General features: G+C 41.4%; 1 protein-coding gene across 1 annotated transcript in view; it reads left to right on the top strand.

Moving 5' to 3' along the window:
* abce1 (ATP binding cassette subfamily E member 1) overlaps positions 1–21,205 on the top strand; it is a 61,811-nt gene that overhangs the window by 7,337 nt on the left and 33,269 nt on the right. The window contains exons 2-4 of the mRNA XM_043699036.2: positions 4,564–4,731; positions 11,405–11,490; positions 18,653–18,750. Coding sequence (XP_043554971.1) covers positions 4,629–4,731; positions 11,405–11,490; positions 18,653–18,750 — 287 coding nt within the window. The 5' untranslated portion in view covers positions 4,564–4,628. The remainder of the gene's footprint in view (positions 1–4,563; positions 4,732–11,404; positions 11,491–18,652; positions 18,751–21,205) is intronic.

Here is a 21,205-nt window from a genome sequence, read left to right as displayed (position 1 = left end):
CTATGCACTTGCACCCCAAGGTTCCTCTGTATATCAGTGCTCCAAACGTCCTGCCATTTACAATATACTTTTATCCTGCATTTAACCTCCAAAGATGCATCACCTCTCACTTCTCCAGGTTAAACGCCCATCTGCCATGTCTATGCCCAATTTTCCAACTGGTCTATTTCCTGCAGTATTCTTTGACAACCTTCATCACTAATTACACCTTTACCAATGTTCATGTTATGATTTGGCAATGCTGGTGTTGGACTGGGGTGTACAAAGTTAAAAATCACACAACACCAGGTTATAGTCCAACAGGTTTAAATGGAAGCACTAGCTTTCGACGCTCCGAAAGCTAGTGTGCTTCCAATTAAACCTGTTGGATTATAACCTGGTGTTGTGATTTTTAACAATGTTCATGTTGTCTGCAAACTTATTAATCAGAATACCTACATTTTCATCTAAATTATTTATTTATATTACAGGCAACAGGTTCAGCACTAATCCTTGTGGGACAAACTGTTCATAGACCTCCAGGCAGAAAGCACCGTCCACAAGTACCCTCTGTCTTTTGTGACCAAGCTAATTTTGTATCCAACTTGACATTGTGGGTTCCAAGTGACTTAACTTCTGGATCAGCTTTTCATGAGGGGCTTTGTTGTCTACATGGATTTCATTAAAACATTTGACAAGCACTGTCCTACCCTCATCAATCATCTTTCACTTCACAGAAAACTTAATTAAATTTGAGATACAACCTCCCCTACACAAATCCATGTTGATTATCCCTAACAAATGCACTCTTCTCCAAATGTAATTAAATCCTGTCCCTAAGAATCTTTTCCAATAATTACTGATATTAGGCTCACTGGCCTGTTACCTCCTTGATTATCCCTGTTGCCCTTCTTAAACAGTGGAGCAACATTTTCCAGCTCCACATTTCATTGACTATTTTCAGTATTCTGGGACCTCGCCTGTGGTTAAAGAGAATTCAAAGGCCTGTGATACAACTCCAATAATCTCTCCACTTATCTCCCTCAGTATCCTGGGATAGATCCTAGGGACTTATCTACCTTATTTTTCAAGACTCCCTACATCATTTTGTTAATATCAACATGCCCCTTCTTAATAGCGCCATCTTTCATATCCTGCTCCTTGGTGAATGCCAATGCAAAATACTCGTGAATGGCCTCGCCCACTTTCCCTGGCTCCATGCATAAATTCCCTCCTTTGTCCTTCAGTGGAGCTACCCTTTTGCTTCTAATATGTGTATAAAATGCCTTGGGATTCTCGTTAATCCTACTTGCCAAGGATATTTGTGGCCATCTTTTGCCCTGCTAATTCCTTGTTAAGTCCTTTCCTTTTCTTTTATATTCATCCAAGGCCTGGTTTGGTTTCAAGGGCTTGGCATATGCTTCATTTTGCTTTTCAACTTTCAATATCTCTTGTCATCCAGAGTTACTGAATCTTCCATCCTCTTGGGAATGTGCTGGTCCTGAACTCTGATCAGCTGGCATTTAAAAGACTCCCACTTGCCAGATGTGGATTTATCCTCAAACAGCTGCCCTGAATCTAATTTCTCCAGTTGCTGCCCAGTACTATTGTATTTTGCCGTCCATTAAGTTAACATTTTCACCTGAGGATCAGTCTCATCCCTAACTATTGTATGTTAAAACTTATGAAATTATATCACTGTTCCCAAAATGTTCCACCACTGAAACTTGGCCAGGTTCATTCTGCAATACAAGGTCTAGTGTGGCCCCTTTCCTATTTTGACTAACCACCTATTGTTTCAAGAAGCCCTGCTGGGTGCATTTCTGACCCAACTAAACCCCTGACACAGTCCCAGACAATATTGGGAAACTTAAAAGCACTCACTACAATAACCCTGTTCATTTAAGTCTTACCATGCTCTGTCTACATATCTGCCACACTCCCAAGTGGCACTAGCAAACTTCCACAAGGATTTTGGTGCCTTCACATGTTTAGGTGCAAGCCATCTTTCTTGTGCAGGTCTCTCCTGCCCTGCAAGAAACCCCAATGATCCAGATATCTGAAGCCCTCCTCCTTATGTCAGCTCTTTAGCCACGCATTCAGCTGTATTATCTTGCTATTTCTGGTGTCCTCAACATATGGCGCAGGGAATAATCCTGAGATTACAACCCTTGAGATCCTGCTTTTCAACTTGCTACCTAACATTCCAAATTTCCTTTTGCAGGATCTCCACTCTCTTTCTGTTTGTCATTACTACTAATAAGGACCATAACATCTGGCTGCTCACCCTCCCCTTTCAGAATGTCCTGTGACATCCTTGACCCTGGCAACAAAGCATCTTGGAGTTTCACTCGTGACCCCAAAAATGCCTATCTAAAACAGCTAACGAGAGTCCCCTATTACTACTGCTCACTTGCACTTCAGTCCTCCCTGATGTACAGCAGAGCCAATTTGTGGTACCATTGATCTGGTGGTTGATTATGTATTACAAATTTCATAAAGCTATGAGAACTCAAAACATCAAGTTTTGAACATCTACTAAACTAAGCATAAAGCCAACATCCTCAACTAATGGGTTTGACCAGCATTAAATATCAGATCATGCCAGGCATGTTCTCCTAGTTTTTGAATTTCTTCTGTTTTGTTTGGCTAAACCATTTTAACCAGTTATTTTTCTACTATATTTACTATATAGAATTGATCTGAGGTTTGGAAACAGAGGGGATTGTGTGGCCAATTTGAGAGCGAGATTCAAGTGCTTTACTCACAATGGTGACATACTGTATGGAACTTTGAATCACAGTTGTTACTGTGTGTTGGAAGCAGAAGGTAGGCTTCCAAATGGAGTAAATATCCATGGATAACATGGACAAGTGGTGTTCCACGTCAGTTTGAGTTGAGAGGGGACTTTAGGTGGTGATTCGGGTTTCACTGCCCATCGTTGACTGGATGCCATGAGACTTCATGTCCACGTTGAGCACTACCAGGATCACCCCTTCCCAAATACACGTAACTATGCCCCTACTTCTGGTTGATTCATCCTGCTCATGAAAGCAGACATATGTCGAGGTAGTGATTGAGGAATCTGGAACATTGGAAGTAAGGTATGAATCTGAGATCTGTTGTTGACTAGTCTGTGGGTGATCTTTCAATTTTGACATTACTGTATCTCAGTGACTTTGAAGGATTGACTAGGCAGGATGTGAATTTATTTCAATACCTAGACCAGTTCTTGTCTATTCTGTTGTATTGTTCAACGTTTTGTTAGCGATTCAATGTGCCTGAATGCCTTGCTATACTGGGTTTCAGAGAGCAGTAAGAGTCAGCTTATTGTGTATTTCCCATCATATGTAAGCTAAACTAGGTAAGGATGGCAGCTTTCCTTCTTGGAAGAGCCTTCGTGAACTTTGATTAGCTTTTCATAAATTTGATAGTTTTGCAATTGTGGTAACATACTAGGTTTTGTTTTAGACTTATTGAATTTAAATTCATCCAGATCACCAGTTCCTTCCAAAATTGTCTTTTCATTTTCAATATTATTATTGTTTTTTGAAATTTTTAGTCATGCGTATTTATATAAATGATTTGGATGTGAATGTCGGAGCATGGTTAGTAACTTTGCAGATGACCCCAAAATCGGTGGTGTAGTGGACAATGAAGATCATGATCAGAGTACAATGGGGCCTTAGTCAGAATAGCCAACGGGCTGAGGAGTAGCAGATGGAGTTTAATTTAGATAAATGTGAAGTGTTGCATTTTGGTAAGGCAACCAGGACAGGGATTTACGCAGTTAGTGGTAGGCCCCTGGCATTGGTGCCGAACAAAGAGACCTTGGAGTGCATAGTTATTTGAAAGAGGAGTCACAGTTGGCAGGGTGGTGACGAAAGTGTTTGGCCCCATTACCTTTATCGGTCACAACACTGAGCATAAGAATTAGAACACTGTTCTGTGGCTGTACAGAATACTGGTGAGTCTACTTTTAGAACACTGCATACTGTCCTGATCACCTTTCTGTCGGAAGGATGTTGCTAAACTTGAGAGGGTGCAGAAAAGATTTACAAGAATCTTGTCCGGACTGGAGAGTTTCAGCTATAGGCAGAAGCTGAAAAGGCTGGGACTTTTTTTCACTGGAACTTCAGAGGCTGAGTGGTGACCATTTAGAGGTTTATAAAATAATGAGTGGCATGGATATGATGAATAGCCAAGGTCTTTTCGCTAGTCTGAGGGTGTCCAAAACAAGAGGACGTAAATTTAAGGTGAGAGAGGAAAGATTTAAAAGGGACCTGAGAGATATCTTCACACAGAGGGCGGAACGTGTATGGAATGAGCTGGCAGAGGAAGTTGTGGAAGTGGTTACAATTACAGCATTTTAAAAGGCATCTGGAGGGTTTATGAATAGAGGGATATGGGCTAAATACTGGCAAATGGGACTAGGTCAGATTGGGATGTCTGGTTGGTATGAATTAGTTGAACCCAAAGGGTCTATTTGTATGATTCTGACTCTATAATGTTACATACTGATATACTTTTCTCCTGTACATGAGGCTTTTCTGATTAATGGATATTTTTTGTTGTTGTTCGTAGATTGTGACAGCTTTCTGGCATGATACAAAGTTTTTCTTGTCAAGATACGAGCTCACTGAGGCATTATGGCAGATAAACTAACCAGAATTGCCATAGTCAGCCATGATAAGTGCAAACCCAAAAAATGTCGTCAGGAGTGCAAGAAGAGCTGTCCAGTAGTTCGAATGGGTAAGCAGTTTTGTTTTTCTTGTATTGCTGTTGGTGGATGAAAACAAAAATAAATTTATGCAAATCTGTTAGTGGCACTTTGTAGTTCTTTATGATGGAAAGAGATCAATTTGTTGCTTACTTTCTATCCCTTTAAAACTTTTTAGTATGTCTGTAATGTTAATAAAAACTCTACGTTTTTAAACAACTATTGGTGAGAACAAAAAGTGCCCAAAATCAGTGAAGTATAAATATACTTATTTCCAATTTAAAAAAAGAACTGTCACTTGCATAACCCCTATTGTGTAATTAAAAAATATGCCTCACTAGCATTATAAAACAGAATTAAGATAGATGACCAAAAGCATAGTCAGAAAAGTAGTTTTAAAGGAGGAAAGAGAGGTAACGAGGGGGTTCATGGAGGGAATTACGGAGCTTAGGGCCTCAGCAGCTGACAGAACAACACTCAACAATGGTGGAGTCATTAAAATTGGAGATGCACAGAAGGCAATCCTTAAAAGGGTGCTAATGTTTAAGACATTGGTAGGTAGTGCGAGGCCAAGGATGAAAACTTTAAAATTAGAGACATTGGTTTACAGAAGCTGGAGTAGGTTAGTGATTGGAACTTGGTGAAAGTTAGAATATAAGTGACAGCAGGTTGGGATGACCTCAGATTTCCAGTTCTGTTCTGTATGTGGCAGAATGTCCTGATAGAATGCATTTGTGATGTGAGATGGTGATATGTAGTTAAGTACATTCAAGTCTGAAACAAAGCCTTTTGATTTAACTACTGAGAAGTACGGTTGAGCAGGCCAAGTTAACCTGCCCTTCAGTTTTCTCTCCATATTTGTGCTGAGATTTCAATTACAGATCTCTTATTGCAATGAAATATGTTCCTGATGTCTATATTACATGTAAATAACTGTGTGCAGCACGCTTGGAAAGCATGTGGTTTTTAATTTTGACATACGTTGTTCTGGAGTCACAGAGATGTACAGCATGGAAACAGATCCTTTGGTCCAACCCGTCCGTGCCGACCAGATATCCCAAGCCAATGTAGTCCCACCTGCCAGCACCCGGACCAGATCCCTGCAAACTCTTCCTATTCATATACCCATCCAAATTGCCTCTTAAATGTTGCAATTGTACCAGCCTCCACTTCCTCTGGCAGCTCATTCCATACATGTACCACCCTCTGCGTGAAAAAGTTGCCCCATAGGTCTCTTATATCTTTCCTCTCACCCTAAACCTATGTCCTCTAGTTCTGGACTCCCTGACCCCAGGCAAACGACTTTGCCTCTTTACCCTATCCATGCCCCTCATAATTTTGTAAACATCTATAAGGTCACCCCTCAGCCTCCGCTGCAGGGAAAACAGCCCCAGCCTGTTCAGCCTCTTCCTGTAGCTCAAATCCTCCAACCCTGGCAACATCCTTGTGAATCTTTTCTGAACCCTTTCAAGTTTCACAACATCATTCCGATAGGAAGGAGACCAGAATTGCACGCAATATTCCAACAGTGGCCTAACCAATGTCCTGTACAGCTGCAACATGACCTCCTGTACTCAGTTGACAAATAAAGGAAAGTATACCAAACGCCGCCTTCACTATCCTGTCTGCCTGCGATTCCACTTTCAAGGAGTTATGAACCTGCACTCCAAGGTCTCTTTGTTCAGCAACACTCCCTAGGACCTTATCATTAAGTGTATAAATCCTGCTAAGATTTGCTTTCCCAAAACGCAGCACCTCACATTTATCTGAATTATACTCCATCTGCCACTTCTCAGTCCATTGGCCCATCTGGTCAAGATCCTGTTATAATCTGAGGTAACCCTCTTCGCAGTCCACTACACCTCCAATTTTGGTGTCTGGATTCTCGTTATCTCATTCCTAAAGGCTTCCCATTTTCCAGCCGTCCCTTTACCTGCGAACATCTGCCCCCAGTCAGCTTTTGAAAGTTCTTGCCTCATACCGTCAAAATTGGCCTTTCTCCAATTTAGAACTTCAACAGTTAGATCTGGTCCATCCTTTTCCATCACGATTTTAAAATTAATAGAATTATGGTCCCTGGCCCCAAAGTGCTCCCCCACTGACACCTCAGTCACCTGCCCTGCCTTATTTCCCAAGAGTAGGTCAAGTTTTGCACCTTCTCTAGTAGGTACATCCACACACTGAATCAGAAAATTGTCTTGTACACATTTAACAAATTCCTCTCCATCTAAACCCTTAACACTATGGCAGTCTCAGTCTATGGAAAGTTAAAATCCCCTACCATAACCACCCTATTATTCTTGCAGATAGCTGAGATCTCCTTACAAGTTTGTTTCTCAATTTCCCTCAGACCCCCTAATAGTCAATAATACAATTCCAATAAGGTGGTCATCCCTTTTCTTACTTCAGTTCCACCCAAATAACTTCCCTGGATGTATTTCCAGGAATGTCCTCCCGCAGCACAGCTGTAATGCTATCCCTTATCAAAAATGCCACTCCCTCTCTCTTGCCTCCCTTGTATTATTGTATTGCATATTACTCTCCACAAAGCTTTCAGTGTCCTAAAGATGCATTTGTTTCAAGGTAAACAGTGTGTCCAGTGAGTAACATGAGCTGATAGCCACCATCACATGCAATTGCTTCACTGTCAAATATGGAACACCAAATGTTGTCTGTAGTTCAGATCCACAAACATTTCCAACAAACACTTATCAGGTCCTGCTTTATATATGCTATAACTGCATGCTATTCCAGATTTGGAGATGCTGATGTTGGACTGGGGTGTACAAAGTTAAAAATTACACAACACCAGGTTATAGTCCAACAGGTTTAATTGGAAGCACACTAGCTTTCGGAGCGATGCTGATGAAGGAGCATCGCTCCGAAAGCTTGTGTGCTTCCAATTAAACCTGTTGGACTATAACCTGGTGTTATGTGATTTTTAACTTTGCTATTCCAGAGTAATCTTGTAATGCAAAGATAATCTCTCTTCTCCTCCCCCCCCCCCCCCCCCCAAGCTTTAAAACCTCTTTGCCTCTTCTACCTTCAGCACCAGGAGCTCATGGACATCTTTTGTCATTAGGCTTGTCTCAATCCTAATCAGGATTGTGTCTCTCCCTCCTACTAGTCCTGTTCACATCATCTTTAATGATCGCCTGCCTGTCCTGACCTGAGCTCTTTGGTTTAGATAGAATCCCTACAGTGTGGAAACAGGCCATTGGACCCAACAAGTCCACACCAACCTTCTGAAAAGTAAACCACCCAGACCCATTCTCTTACCCTATTACTCTACACTTACCCCGACTAATGCACCTAACCTACACACCGCTGAATGCTATGGGCAATTTAGCATGGCCAATTCATCTAACCTGCATACCTTGGGATTGTGGGAGGAAACTGAAGTACCCAGAGGTCTCTCTCAAATCCCATCAGACCCTCAGAATCTGCTTTGTTCTGAAGAAGCAAATTCTGTTCCATTAGTCCTGTTTTGAATAAACTGCTGATTGTCCAACTTCCCTTCCTGGCTCTCATGTTAACCAACATTGTAAGTAGTTCTGTTTGTTCAGATTTTGCCTCTATATTTTCTGCAATCTTTCATTCACACACACACCAAAAAAAAACCATTGATCCCATTGTCCTTACAAACTATCATCCTTCCCCTATTTTCCTATTTCCTCAAATCCTTGAACGTGTTGTTTCTTTTTAAATCTGTTTTTATCTTTCCTGAAACTTCATATTTGAATCCTTTCAATGAGAGTATTGACTTTTTAAAAATAAGTCACAAATGACTTCTTGTATGATTTAAGCTAAACTTTTCCTTTTCATCCTTCTCAACTTTCTGACAGTTGACTCCACCACCTAACTCCAACCCCTCTCTACTGTCTTCCAGATGGGTGGAACTGTTCCCACATGATTCCATTCAATGACTTATAATTGCTGCTTTTCTCAGTTCTGTGATAGACCTTTTGCTTTCCTCCAAGAATTTATCCTTGATCCCCATCTCTTAGGCGGCACGGTGGCACAGTGGTTAGCACTGCTGCCTCACAGCGCCAGAGACCTGGGTTCAATTCCTGCCTCAGGCGACTGACTGTGTGGAGTTTGCACGTTCTCCCCGTGTCTGCGTGGATTTCCTCCGGGTGCTCCGGTTTCCTCCCACAGTCCAAAGATGTGCAGGTCAGTTGAATTGGCCATGCTAAATTGCCCATAGTGTTAGGTAAGGGGTACATGTAGGGGTATGGGTGGGTTGCGCTTCGGGGCGGTGTGGACTTGTTGGGCTGAAGGGCCTGTTTCCACACTGTAAGTAATCTAATCTAATCTAATCTAATCTTTTCAACAACATGCTAAGTGTAATCGATTTTTCTTAAAACGTGTAGTAAAAAAATTCAATTGTATTAAAAGCATTGATTGTTGATGATGACGATTTCTCTCTTTTCACCCCCTCCATTACAAGTAACTGAAAGTTTCACCCATAATTTTCTCTGCTTTAATTTCCTTTTGTCGAAATATGGATTTAAAGTAAATTCCAAAAATTAAGCCACAGCAAATTCATTTACCTACATTAAATTAATTTGACTATTTTAAAGTATTAATTAAAAAATTGCAATTATCAGCTTTCTATGTGAAAGACATTATCCTGATTGTGAATAGTTGACTGTTATGTTCCATGAACTGCAGAAGCATCTTTGGCTGGATTTTGATGAGTGGCAGATACACTTCAATTATCATTCTGCTGTTTTTTTAGTGGTCAGAAAAAGTTTTAACTTTGTGCCAGGAGATTTCGATCAGGGCTCCTTCAGAAATGAAAAATGTACTCTACTCTAAATCCCACGGGTCTCTCGTAGTGCAGGATAGTTGAACCATATCCCATTTCCCACAGCAGTAGTTGTCTTCTGCTGTGATTTAAATGTCCAACATCACAGAAGATTCAACAGATCCTGGGAAATTTATAAGTTTCAGAGATGTACGAGATTCAGGTGCCAGGCATGTAGGAGTGAAAGGAGGCAGATCTTGGGGTCCCAGGGAGAGAAGTTGTGAGGGAAGGAGTCTCAAGTCTGTGGGGATGTGGCTGCTCGTAGGGAGTGGATGTAGTGTATTGGGTCATGAGGTAGTGTTGAATCTGGTGGAGAAGCTAGGTCTCTGGGACAGGGGACTGTTATCAGATAAAGGTCGAGGAGGTATGTTTGGTTTGGAAAATGGAAAATTGCTGGGATCAGTTTAATAGCTAACCAGGCATTCACTTATGTTTTTAATTGTCTCTTTCCTGAATATTTACTGCTGCAGGAATTCTCTGATTTAAGTGGACCCTTTTGGAGAGTTCCAGGCATAGGTAAATTGTCAGCCAGAATCTTCAATTTCTTGGACAATATCCATAGAGTGTGTAAAATGATGGATTCTGCTTGGACACAATGCACAACACCCATCCAAGCAGCAGAAATAACTATCTGGCCATCGGAAAATTGGTGCTGTTTAATTTATGCATTGTCTTTCCTGGCCGTAATGTGAATTTGAAGCAAACAAGCTCAAGACTCCAGTCCTAAATGATTCAAAGCTTTTAAAGTTTTTAATTTTGGTCAAATCAAAGCCATTCTGCTCACCTCCCTAGAGGCTCTTTCATTGGAGATGCAGTGTAACTGCATTCTTCTCTATAATTGAATAGGAGAGCACCATTCAGGTCATTAAGCCTACTGTACCATTCTAACAGATCTTGGCTGATTTGTTTTTCAACACTATTTACTGGACTTAACTCTGTATCCCTAGATATGTTTCAGCCAATGAAAGTCTGTTGAGCTCAATCTTGAAAGCTCCAATTGTGACAACTGAAGCCTTTTAGGGCAGAGAAAGTGTTTTCTAATTTTCTTCTTAAATGACCTAGCTCTAATTTTGAAGTGACCCCTTGTTCTTGATATTCTCAACATTGGAAATAACTTTACTTTTATACACTATTCAAAGGATGCCTCCTACTTAATTATCCATGCTGAAGGGAGTAAAAGACCAGTTTGTGCAGCCTGCTCTTATTTGATCCTCTGTTTCACTCTGATTGCACTAGGAATTAATGGCACTCCTCCCAAGGTTAATGTTTTAAAATGTATTCTCATGAGGTGTGAGAATTGCTGACACAGCTAGTATTTGTTGTCTGTACCTAATTGTTCTCTATGGCAGTACAGTTGGTTCTGCTACAATGTGTTTCTTCAACCTGAATTGGCTTTAACACAATTGAAGAATTTCAACCATTATTTATAGAATGCCAGCTTGTTTACCCTGTATTGGCTTTAAGGCTCCATTAGTGTAAATGGTGCAGCTATTGCACAATTTTCTTATAACATAGCACGAGAGCAGAACTATCATGTTATATCAGAACAGACAAGGTGAGGTCAGCAAAATCGCTCCCTAAAGGATGGGTTTTGTTTTTACAATAAACAGCAGTGGTTACATGGCCTCCATTGGGAGAGCCTTTTAATCCAGATTTTTATTAAATTCAAATTTCATCATCTGCCATGGTGGGATTTGAATCGAGTGACCAAGGTATTAGGCTGTGGATCTGGATTGCTAGTTTAGTGACATTACTGCAAAGCCACTAGCTTGGTCTCTAATAATTTTCTTTAAATTGTATGTATATTTTAGTGAATTCCTAAATTATAAAACCAGTCTCTAGTACAAATTTAGAAAGTTTAAGTAAAACTATTTCTTTTGCTTTTTTATTTGCAGGAAAGCTTTGTATTGAAGTTACTGCTCAAAGTAAGATTGCCTGGATTTCAGAAACTCTCTGTATTGGTTGTGGGATTTGCATTAAGGTAAGCTGTATGTTTGCTGGGAAGCTGTTGTGATGCCAGCTAAAGTTTAAATGTTGCTGATTTCTTAAGTATGTCACTTTATTGACTTGGTTCTGCAAATGGTTTGCACCAATTGAATCTCATTGAAAAATGCTATGATTTTGAAAACAATAAAATTAATTTTTGTTCCTTCTAATGTCCAGTAATATTAAATTGGATCTGTAAATATTCAGCATTAACTATCCAGCAATGTTACTAAAATACTTAAGCTGTTTCTAGATAAACTAGAAAATATTGTGTATGGGGTGAACATATTGTCTTTTTGTGAGCTATTGTCTTTTTGTGAGCTAGAAACATAATCAGTTTTCAAAGATATGCAATAGCATCCCATTTTGTTTATCCTGATGTGTCCTGTTTCCTTCCCATCTTTTTATTGATCTTGTTGCAATTGCCCATTTGCCCTCTGGGATAACTTTCTTAATTCAGGTTATGGCAAAATTGGCTGGGTCAGCACAGACAAGAATTGAATCTGTCCCTATTTAGTCACTATAGCTCTGGTCCTTGCAACTGACCATTGGAACAATTTACTGAATTTATACATAGCACTATAAGTGATACTTTATGCACGTGTGCTATCTGATAATACTTAAACGGAATGTTTATAAATACTAATGGTATTTAGTGGGTGATGAGCCCCTAGAATGGTTACTGTACAGGAAATGGCCTTTGAGCCTTTGTGTGCTGACTCTGAAGGAGCCATTCACACAGCAACTTCCCTGTTTTATCCCTGTAGCCCTATACACTCATCCTTTTCTGATGATCTAATTCACTCCTGAATGCCTTCACTGAACATGCCTCCATCAAATTCTCAGACAATGCAATCTAGAACCTATCCACTTTCTGCATGTGCTAACCTAAGAAACAGTTAGGTTGGATCAGGTGGGATATTTTTCACTGGAACATATGACATTACGATGCACAGAAGCAGACCCTTCTGTCCAACCTGTCCATACTGAACATACTCCCAAACTAAACTAGTCCCACCTGCCTGTTCATGGCCCTGTCCCTCCAAACATTTTCTGTTCATGTACCTATCCAAACGTCTCTTAAACATTGTAATTGTGTCCACATCCACAAGATGTTCATTCCACAAACCAACCACCCTCTGTGTGTAAAAAAAAAAAAAAATGCCTCTCATGTCTATTTTAAATCTCTTGTCTCTCCTTAAAAATGTGCCTCCTGGTTTTGAAATCCCTTATCCTAGTGAAAAGAAAACTACCATTAACTTCATACCTCATTATTTTATAAACTCCTATCAGGTTGCCTCTTAACCTCCAACGCTCCAGTGAAAAATGTCCCAGCCGATCCAACCTTCCTTTATAACACAAACCTTCCATACCCAGCAACATTCCCGGCAATATCTTCTCAATCCTCTCCAGCTTAATATCCTTCCAATAACTGGGCAACCGGAACTGCACACAGTATTCCAGAAGACTGCTCACCAATATCTTGTACAACCTCAACATGACTTCCCAACTCCCATACTCAAAGGACTGAGCAATGAAGGCAAGCGTGCCAACACCTTTTAATCACCCTGACTATATGTGATACAAACTTCAAAGAACTATGTACCTGTACCCCAAGGTCTCCCTTCTGCAACACTATGCAGGGTCTACCTTGCACTGATCCAGATGGGACTCCATCTGCTGTTTTTTTCAGTCCATTGACCCATTTGATCAAGATACCTTTGTGATCGTAGAAAACCTTCTACTGTGCCACCAGTTTTGGTTAATAATCACGATGCCATGTTATAGACCAGTAGGTTTATTTGGAGGTACTACCTTTCGGAGCACTGCTCCTTTGTCAGCTAGCCAGTGAGGCATGATCATAGGACCCACTAGCTACCTGACGAGGAGCAATGCCCGGAAAGCTAGTACGGGTACACAGTCCTTTATCCGAAACGCTGGGGACCAGCTGGTTTTCGGAATTTGGAATTTTTTGAATTTTGGAAGAAGTGACGGTTCAACGGTGAAATTTTTTAAAATCTTACCAAACAGCAGTCTCACTGTGACTAACAGGCCCTGAGACAAAATTGAGGCCTGCCAGTGTTGGGCCACATAACCTCTTTGTTTTTTTTTCCCCTCCCCACCCAACCACATGTGAGTGACACGCATCAGGTGGATGTGGAGTTGGGTTAACTGTTTGCACGCCAAACAACCTTGTTAATGAGATAAAAACTTCACAAAAATACCTTCGGATTTTGGAGCTTTCGGATTTCGGATAAAGGGTTGTCTAGCTGTACTTGCAAATTAATCTGTTGGACTGTAATCTGGTGTTGGGATTTTTAACTTTATCCACCCCCAGACCAACACTGACACCTCCACATCATGGCTGCCGATTTTGGTGTCATCCACAAATTTACTAACCATGCCTTCTGTATTCTCATCCAAATCATTTATATAAATGACAAACAAAAGAGGACCTAGAACTGATCCCCCTGTAAACACAGGCCTCCACGACCACACTCTCCTGTTTAAGCCAATCGTGTATCCATTTTGCAAGCTCACCCTGAAATCCCTCGTGTCTTGGCTTCACTAATTAGTCTACCCATACAGAACCTTGCCATCATCAATCTTTTTGGTACCTTTCTCAAAAGAAACTCATTCAAATTTGTGAGATGTTTTTCTACTCAAAACCATGCTGACTATCTCTAGTCTACTTTTTGCCTCTCAATGTCCACAAATCCTTATTTTTATAAACACCTGCAGCAAAGTCGGACTAGCAGGTCTCTGGTTCCCTGGTTTCTCTTTACAACCTTTCTTAAACAAAAGTACAATATCAGTCACCCTCCATTTTACAAAGTTTGCTTGACAGTGCTCCTGCAGCATTCCTTTGGATGTTTCACTCCACCAAAAGATGGTATTGAAATTCCAGTTGTCAGAATGAATCAAATTATCTTCCATTTCATTGTCAATATTAAACTCTAAAAGGTGACCTGGTAGACTGCCTGGGTCCTGATAGGGAATTATATTTTTTAAAAAGCCTTTTGTGCTGTTTAAAGGTGCACTCGTGAGAGTAAAACCTAAGTCATGTTAAAAGTCAAGGTGGTTTCACTCTGTGCCAAAATTTTAATTTAGGATGTAGAATGGTATAGCAGAGGAACAGCCCCTTCTGCCCAATGTGTTTGCACCAACTGTGATGCCATTCTAAACTAATCCCATGTACCTAAATGTCATGGAACTGAATTTAATGAAGATTGGTTTGAATTATAAGGCCAAAGGTTTCAGTAAAAACAAACCCTAACTGGAGGAGAACAATCCACAAACCTCCTCTTGCCCAAAAATGATGGAGCCCATCAGTGCATAATGAAAAGACTGGAACATTTTTAGCCAGCTTCAGTTGGAAGTGATGAGCGGATTATCCATCATTGCCTTCCAATCACATCTCTTGCTTCCCACAGAGTTCTAGGGTGATCAGATCCTGGGGATTTATCCACCTTTGTGTTTCAAGATATCCAGCACTTCCTCCTCTGTAATTTGGGCATTTTGCAAGATGTCACCATCTATTTCCCTACACTCTATATCTTCCATTTCCTTTTCCACAGTAAATACTGATGCAAAATACTCGTTTAGTATCTCCCCCATTTTCTGAGGCTCCACACAAAGGCTGCCTTGCTGATCTTTGAGGGGCCCTATTCTCCCTAGTTACCCTCTTGTCCTTAATGTATCTGTAAAAACTCTTTGGATTCTCCTTAATTCTATTTGCCAAAATTATCTCCCATCCCCTTTTTGTCCTCCTGATTTTCCTCTAGTCCACCTGCTGTGATTTGACCCACAATGCCAATGTAGGAAGTTTCAGAATTTTGACTCCGTTACAGTGAAGGAATGGCAATGTATTTCCAAGTCAGGATGGTGAATGGCTTGCAAGGAAACTTGAAGGTGGTGGTGCATCCATATATCTGCTGCCCTTGTCCTTCTAAGTGGAAGTGGTCTTGGGTTTAGAAGATGCTTTCTGAGATTTTCTGCAGTGCATCTTGTGGGTAGCAGCAGTGTGTAATACTGAACATTTGGTGGTGGAGGGAGTGGATGCTTGTGGATGTGGTGCCAATCAAGCAGGCTGCTTTGTCCTGGATTGTGTCAAGTTTCTTGAGTATTGTTGGAGCTGCACTCATCCAGGTAAGTGGGGAGTATTCCACTAGACTCTTGACTTTTACCTGGTAGATGGTGGACAGGCTTTTATGGGGAGTTACTCGCTGCAGTATTCATAGCCTCTGATCGGCTCTTGTAGCCACTGCATTTATGTGATGACTCCAGTTGAGTTTCTGTTCATTAACAACTCCCAGGACATTGATAGTGGGGGATTCAGTGATGGTAACACCTTACAGCATAAGGAGCAGTGGTTAGATTGTCTTGTTGGTAATGGTCATAGAGTTGTATTTGTTTGGCGTGAATGTTACTTGAAACTTGTCAACCCAAGCCTGGATATTGTCCAGATCTTGTTGATTTGGGCATGGACTGTTTCAATGTCTGAGGAGTCGCGAATGGTACTGAACATTGTGGAATCATTGGTGAACATCCCCACTTCTGACCTTATGGAGGGAAGGTCATTGAAGCAGCTGAAGATGGTTGGGCCGAGGGCACTACTCTGAGGAACTCCTGCAGAGATGTCCTGGAGCTGCGATGAATAACCTCCAACAGCCATGACCAACTTCCTATGTGTCAAGTATGACTCTAACCACCAGAGAGTTTGTCCCCTGATACCCATTGATTCCAGGTTTGCTAGTAATGAGGTCAGGAGCTGACTGGCCCTGGCGGAACCCAAACTGGGCGTCACTGAGCAAGTATTGCTTGATAGCACTGTTGATGACACCGTCCATCACTTCACCGATGATCAAAAGTAGACTGGGGCAGTAATTGGCTGGGTTTGGATTTATCCTGCTTTTCATGTACAGGAATTGGGCAATTTTCCACATTGTCGGATAGGTGCCAGTATTGTAACTGTACTGGAACAGCTTGACTAAAGGAGCAGCATAAATCGTCAGTACTATTGCTGGAATGTTGTCAGGGCACATAGCAGATGCCATATCCAGTGTCTCCAACCATTTCTCAATGTCATGTAGAGCGAATCAAATTGGCAGAAGACTGGTTTCTGTAATGCTGGGAACCACTGGAGCAGGCCAGAATTGATCATTTACTTGGCACTTCTGGCTGAAGATTGCTGCGAATGCTTCAGCCTTATCTTTTGTACTGTGCTCTTCCATCATTGAGGATGGGGATATTTGTGGAGCCGCCACCTCCAGTGAATTGTTTAATTGCCTCCCACCATTCACGATTAGATGTGGCAGAGCTGCAGAGCTTAGATCTCATCTGTTGGTTGTGGGATTGCCTAGCTCAGTCTATCACTTCCTGTTTGGCATGCAAGTGAACTGCTCGATGGCTTTACCAGATTGATACCCCATCTTCAGGTATGCTTGGTGCTGCTTCTGGCATGCCCTCTTGCACTATCCATTGAACCAGGATTAATCCCCTAGCTTGATGGTAATGGCTGAATGGGGTATATGCTGGGTCATGAGGTTACAGATTGTGCTGGAGTACAATTCTGTTGTTGGCCCACAGTGCCTCATGGATGCCTGTCTTGAGTTGCTAGATCTGTTCGAACTCTATCCCATTTAGGATGACAGTGCGACACAACGTGATGGACGTTATTCTCAATGTGAAGGTGGGACTTTGTCTCTACAAGGACTGAGCTGTGGTCACTCTTATCGATACTGTCACTGACCGATGCTTCTGCAGCTGGCAGATTGGTAAGGATGAGGTCAAGTACGGTTTTTCCTTTTGGTTCCTTCATCAACTGCCGCAGGCCCAGTCTAGCAGCTGTGTTTTGGTACCTGACCAGCTTGATTAGTGGTACTGCTGCCAAGCCACTCTTAATGGTGGACATTGAATCCCTCACCGAGTACATTTTGTGCCCTGCCATCTTCTATGCTTCCTCTTAAGTGTTGTTCAGAATGGAGGAGTATCGGCTCATCAGCTGAGGGAGGATGGTGCACGGTCATCAGGAGGACGTTTCCTTGCCCATGTTTAATCTGAAGCCATAAGACTTCATGGGGTCCAGAGTCAATGTTGAGGACTCCTAAAGCAATTCCCTCTGGACTGTATATCACTGTACCGCCATTTCTGCTGGGTCTGTTCTGCCAGTGGGACAGGGCATATTCAGGGATGGTAATGGTTGTATCTGGGACATTGTCTGTAAGGTAGGATTTTGTGAGACAGCTCTCCCAAGCACCAAGTATTAGTGAGGAGGACTCTGCAGGGTCGACAGGGCAGTTTCCGCTGTTGTCTTTTCTGGTGATTTCTGATGCTAGGTAATTTATCCAGTTTCAATTCTTTTGAGACTTTGTAGCGATTGGTACAACTGAATGGCTTGCTGGGCCATTTCAGAGGGCAATTGAGAGTCAAGGCACATTGCTGTGGGTCTGGAGTCACATTTAGGCCAGACCAGGTAAGGATGGCAGATTTCCTTCCCTGAAGGACATGAGTGAACCAGATGGGTTTTTCCAACAATCGACAATGGTTTTGTGATCATTGTTAGATCCTTTAATTTCAGATTTTATTGAATTCAGATTCCATCATCTGCCATAGCGGGATTTGGACCTGGTTCCCAGAAAGTTGTCTGACTCTCTAGATTAATAATCTAGCAATAATACCACTAGGCCATTGCCTTCCCTTCAGTGACATTTTAAAAAACTAAAATCACTGGATACCATAAAGGCTAGCTTGTTTATCATAAAATTTGCATTTTGTACATGTTTCTTGCAATCCTATCAGTGATCTCTTCACCACCCCATCCCCACTAAGCCGTCTTTCTAAATATGATCTCATCCCAGAAATCCATGTGTTCCTCATACACTAATTTATAAAAGTTTGTAAGATTTGAATGTAATTGTTCTCTGCAAATATTCAATTTATAATTGCAGTAGATTTTTAAATTTATTTCTCTCTGTACTCCTTTTTAGATAGTTCTTTTCTATAAGTTTCCTCAAAATGTATTTATTCTACCATTTTCCACTTAATAGGTGTACAAAATAATGTAAATTCTGGTAGTGTCACCAGTAGGCAGTTCCAGGAGATGTAATGATGATAACATTTTGTTAATGATTTATATTTTCTATTTCTTGTTTCAGAAATGTCCTTTTGGGGCTTTGTCGATTGTTAACTTGCCAAGTAATTTAGCTAAAGAGACAACACACCGATACTGTGCAAACTCCTTCAAACTTCACAGGTAATGATGTTGAAAAATTTGGAAAGATTGTGAATAAGAAGTCATAGATGTCTCCGGTACAGAAAAAGGCCCTTGGGCTCATTGGGTCTGTGCCAATCAGAAGCAACGACCAAACTATTCAAATTCCATTTTCCAGCATTTGGCTCATAGCCTTGTATGCCTTGACATTACAAGTGCACGTATGAATACCCTTACATTTGGTAGATTTTGAGATAATGTGGGAAATGTCCATAGGATATATAAGTGCTTCTGTTTAATTACTGTTCCACAAAGAAGACAAATTCACCTTTGAGCTCCGTCTGATGATTTGTTAAATCTCAACTGGAGATGAATTTGACTGAAAAAATATGAAATCTTGGGATTTGCTTGCATCAAACCTACGACGCAGTAGGTTTGCATATAATTAGCATTCCTAGGGTCCCACTTTAAAAGTGAAGCTGCTTATTGAAAACTAAAACCATTATGAAGGTTGTCATGCCTTGAATGAATTGCTTAATATTTGAATGACATTGGTTCAGAACTAAACACTAAAATATGTTTTTACCTGATGACTGTTCCAGGAATACTGCTTCTGACAACAGAATTCACAGTTGTTGTTTCTAAAAGCGCAGCTTTAGCTTATTGGCCTTGCTTTGTGCAGTGCTTCAGTGTATGTTGGGATATCAAATAAAGTTCTGTATCTGTGAGCTGATCACAGAATCACCAAGTCATACAGCACAGAAACAGATCCTTCAGTCCAACTTGTCCATGCTGACCAGGTGTCCCATTCCCCTGCATTTGACCTATATCCCTCTCATACCTTTCATCTTCATGTATCTGTTGAAAAGTCTTTTAAATGTTGGAATTGTATCCACCTTCACCACTTTCCCGGCAGCTTCTTCCTTGTATGCACCACCTTCTGTGTAGAAAAAGTTGCCCCTCAGGTCCTTTTTATATATTTCCCTTCTCACCTTTAAACCTATGCCCTCTATTTTTGGATCCCCCAACCCGAGGGAAAAAGAACTTGGCTATTCACTTTATCTATGCCCCTCATGATTTTATAAACCTCTAAAGACACCCCTCAGCCTCCTAAACTGTGGAGGTACGGGGAATGGGGGGGTGTGGAGATCCCAGCGCCACCTCATAACTCAAGCTCTCCAGTCTCACTAACATGCTTTTGTAATTCTTTTCTGCACCCTTGCCAGTTTCATAACATCCTTCCTGAAGCAGGGTGACCAGAACTGTACGCATTACTCCAAAAGTGGCCCCACTAACGTCTTATACAGCCGCAACATGACGTCTCAACTCCTATAGTCAATGCTCTGACTGATGAAAGAATGCCAAATGCCTCCTTCACTACCCTGTCTAACTGTGAAGCCACTTCCAAGGAACTATGTACCTCAACTCCAAGGAACTATGTACCTCAACTCCAAGGTCTAGCTGTTTGATAACATTCACCAGAGCCCTACCATTAACTGTGAGAGTCTGCCTTTGTTTGTCTTAGCAAATGCAACACCTTTGCATTTTATCTAAATTAAACTCCATTTGCTATTACATGGCCCTTTGGCCCAGCTGATCAAGATCTCAAGAGTCATAACCTTCACTGTTCATTATATCACCAATTTTGGTGTCACCCACAAACCTGGTAACCGTGCCTCCTATATCCTCATCAGAGGTCACACGACACCAGATTAAAGTCAAACAGGTTTATTTGAAGTCACAAGCTCTCGGAGCTTGGCCAGATGAAGTCAAAACTTCACCTTTTTGGACTCATACCTGGTGTCGTATGAATGCTGTTGTCCTCCGCAGTCCAGCACTTCCACATCATATTCCCGTCCAAATTATTTGTACAAATGACAAACAACAGTGGATCTAACACTGATCCTTGTGGCACACTGCTGGTCAAAAGCCTCCAGTCCAAACAACAACCCTCTACCACTGCACCTTGTCTCCTACTGTCAAGCCAATTTTGTAGCCAATTTTGTATCCAATTGGCTAGCGCTCCCTGCACCCCATGTGATCTAACCTTATTATCCAGTCTACCATGTGGAACCTGTTAAAGGCCTTGCTAAAGTCCATGTAGACAGTGTCTACCACTCTGTCTTCATCCCTCTTCTTGGTCATGTCTTCAAAAAAACTTAATCAAGTTTGAGAGACAATTTCCCATACACAAAACCATGCTGACTATCTCTAATCAGTTCTTGCCTTTCCAAATGCATGTAAATCCTGTCTCTCAGTATGTCCTCCTATAACCTCCCCACCACTGATGTCAGGCTCACCCATCTGTTGTTCCCTGGCTTTTCCTTGTAGTGTTTCCTAAATAAAGGTACAGCATTCTCCATTCTCCAGTCTTCCGGCACCTCACCCATTGTTGTGGAGATATGGATATCTCAGCAAGGGGCCCCACAATTTCTTGCTTAGCTTCCCATAATGTCTTGGAATACACTTGACCAGGTCCTGGGGATTTATCTACTTT

The sequence above is a fragment of the Chiloscyllium plagiosum genome, unplaced genomic scaffold (assembly GCF_037043375.1).
Source record: "Chiloscyllium plagiosum isolate Xiang-an unplaced genomic scaffold, Cpla_swu_hap1 HiC_scaffold_1, whole genome shotgun sequence".
NCBI lineage: Eukaryota > Metazoa > Chordata > Chondrichthyes > Orectolobiformes > Hemiscylliidae > Chiloscyllium > Chiloscyllium plagiosum.
This window is presented reverse-complemented; position numbering and strand designations above follow the sequence as displayed.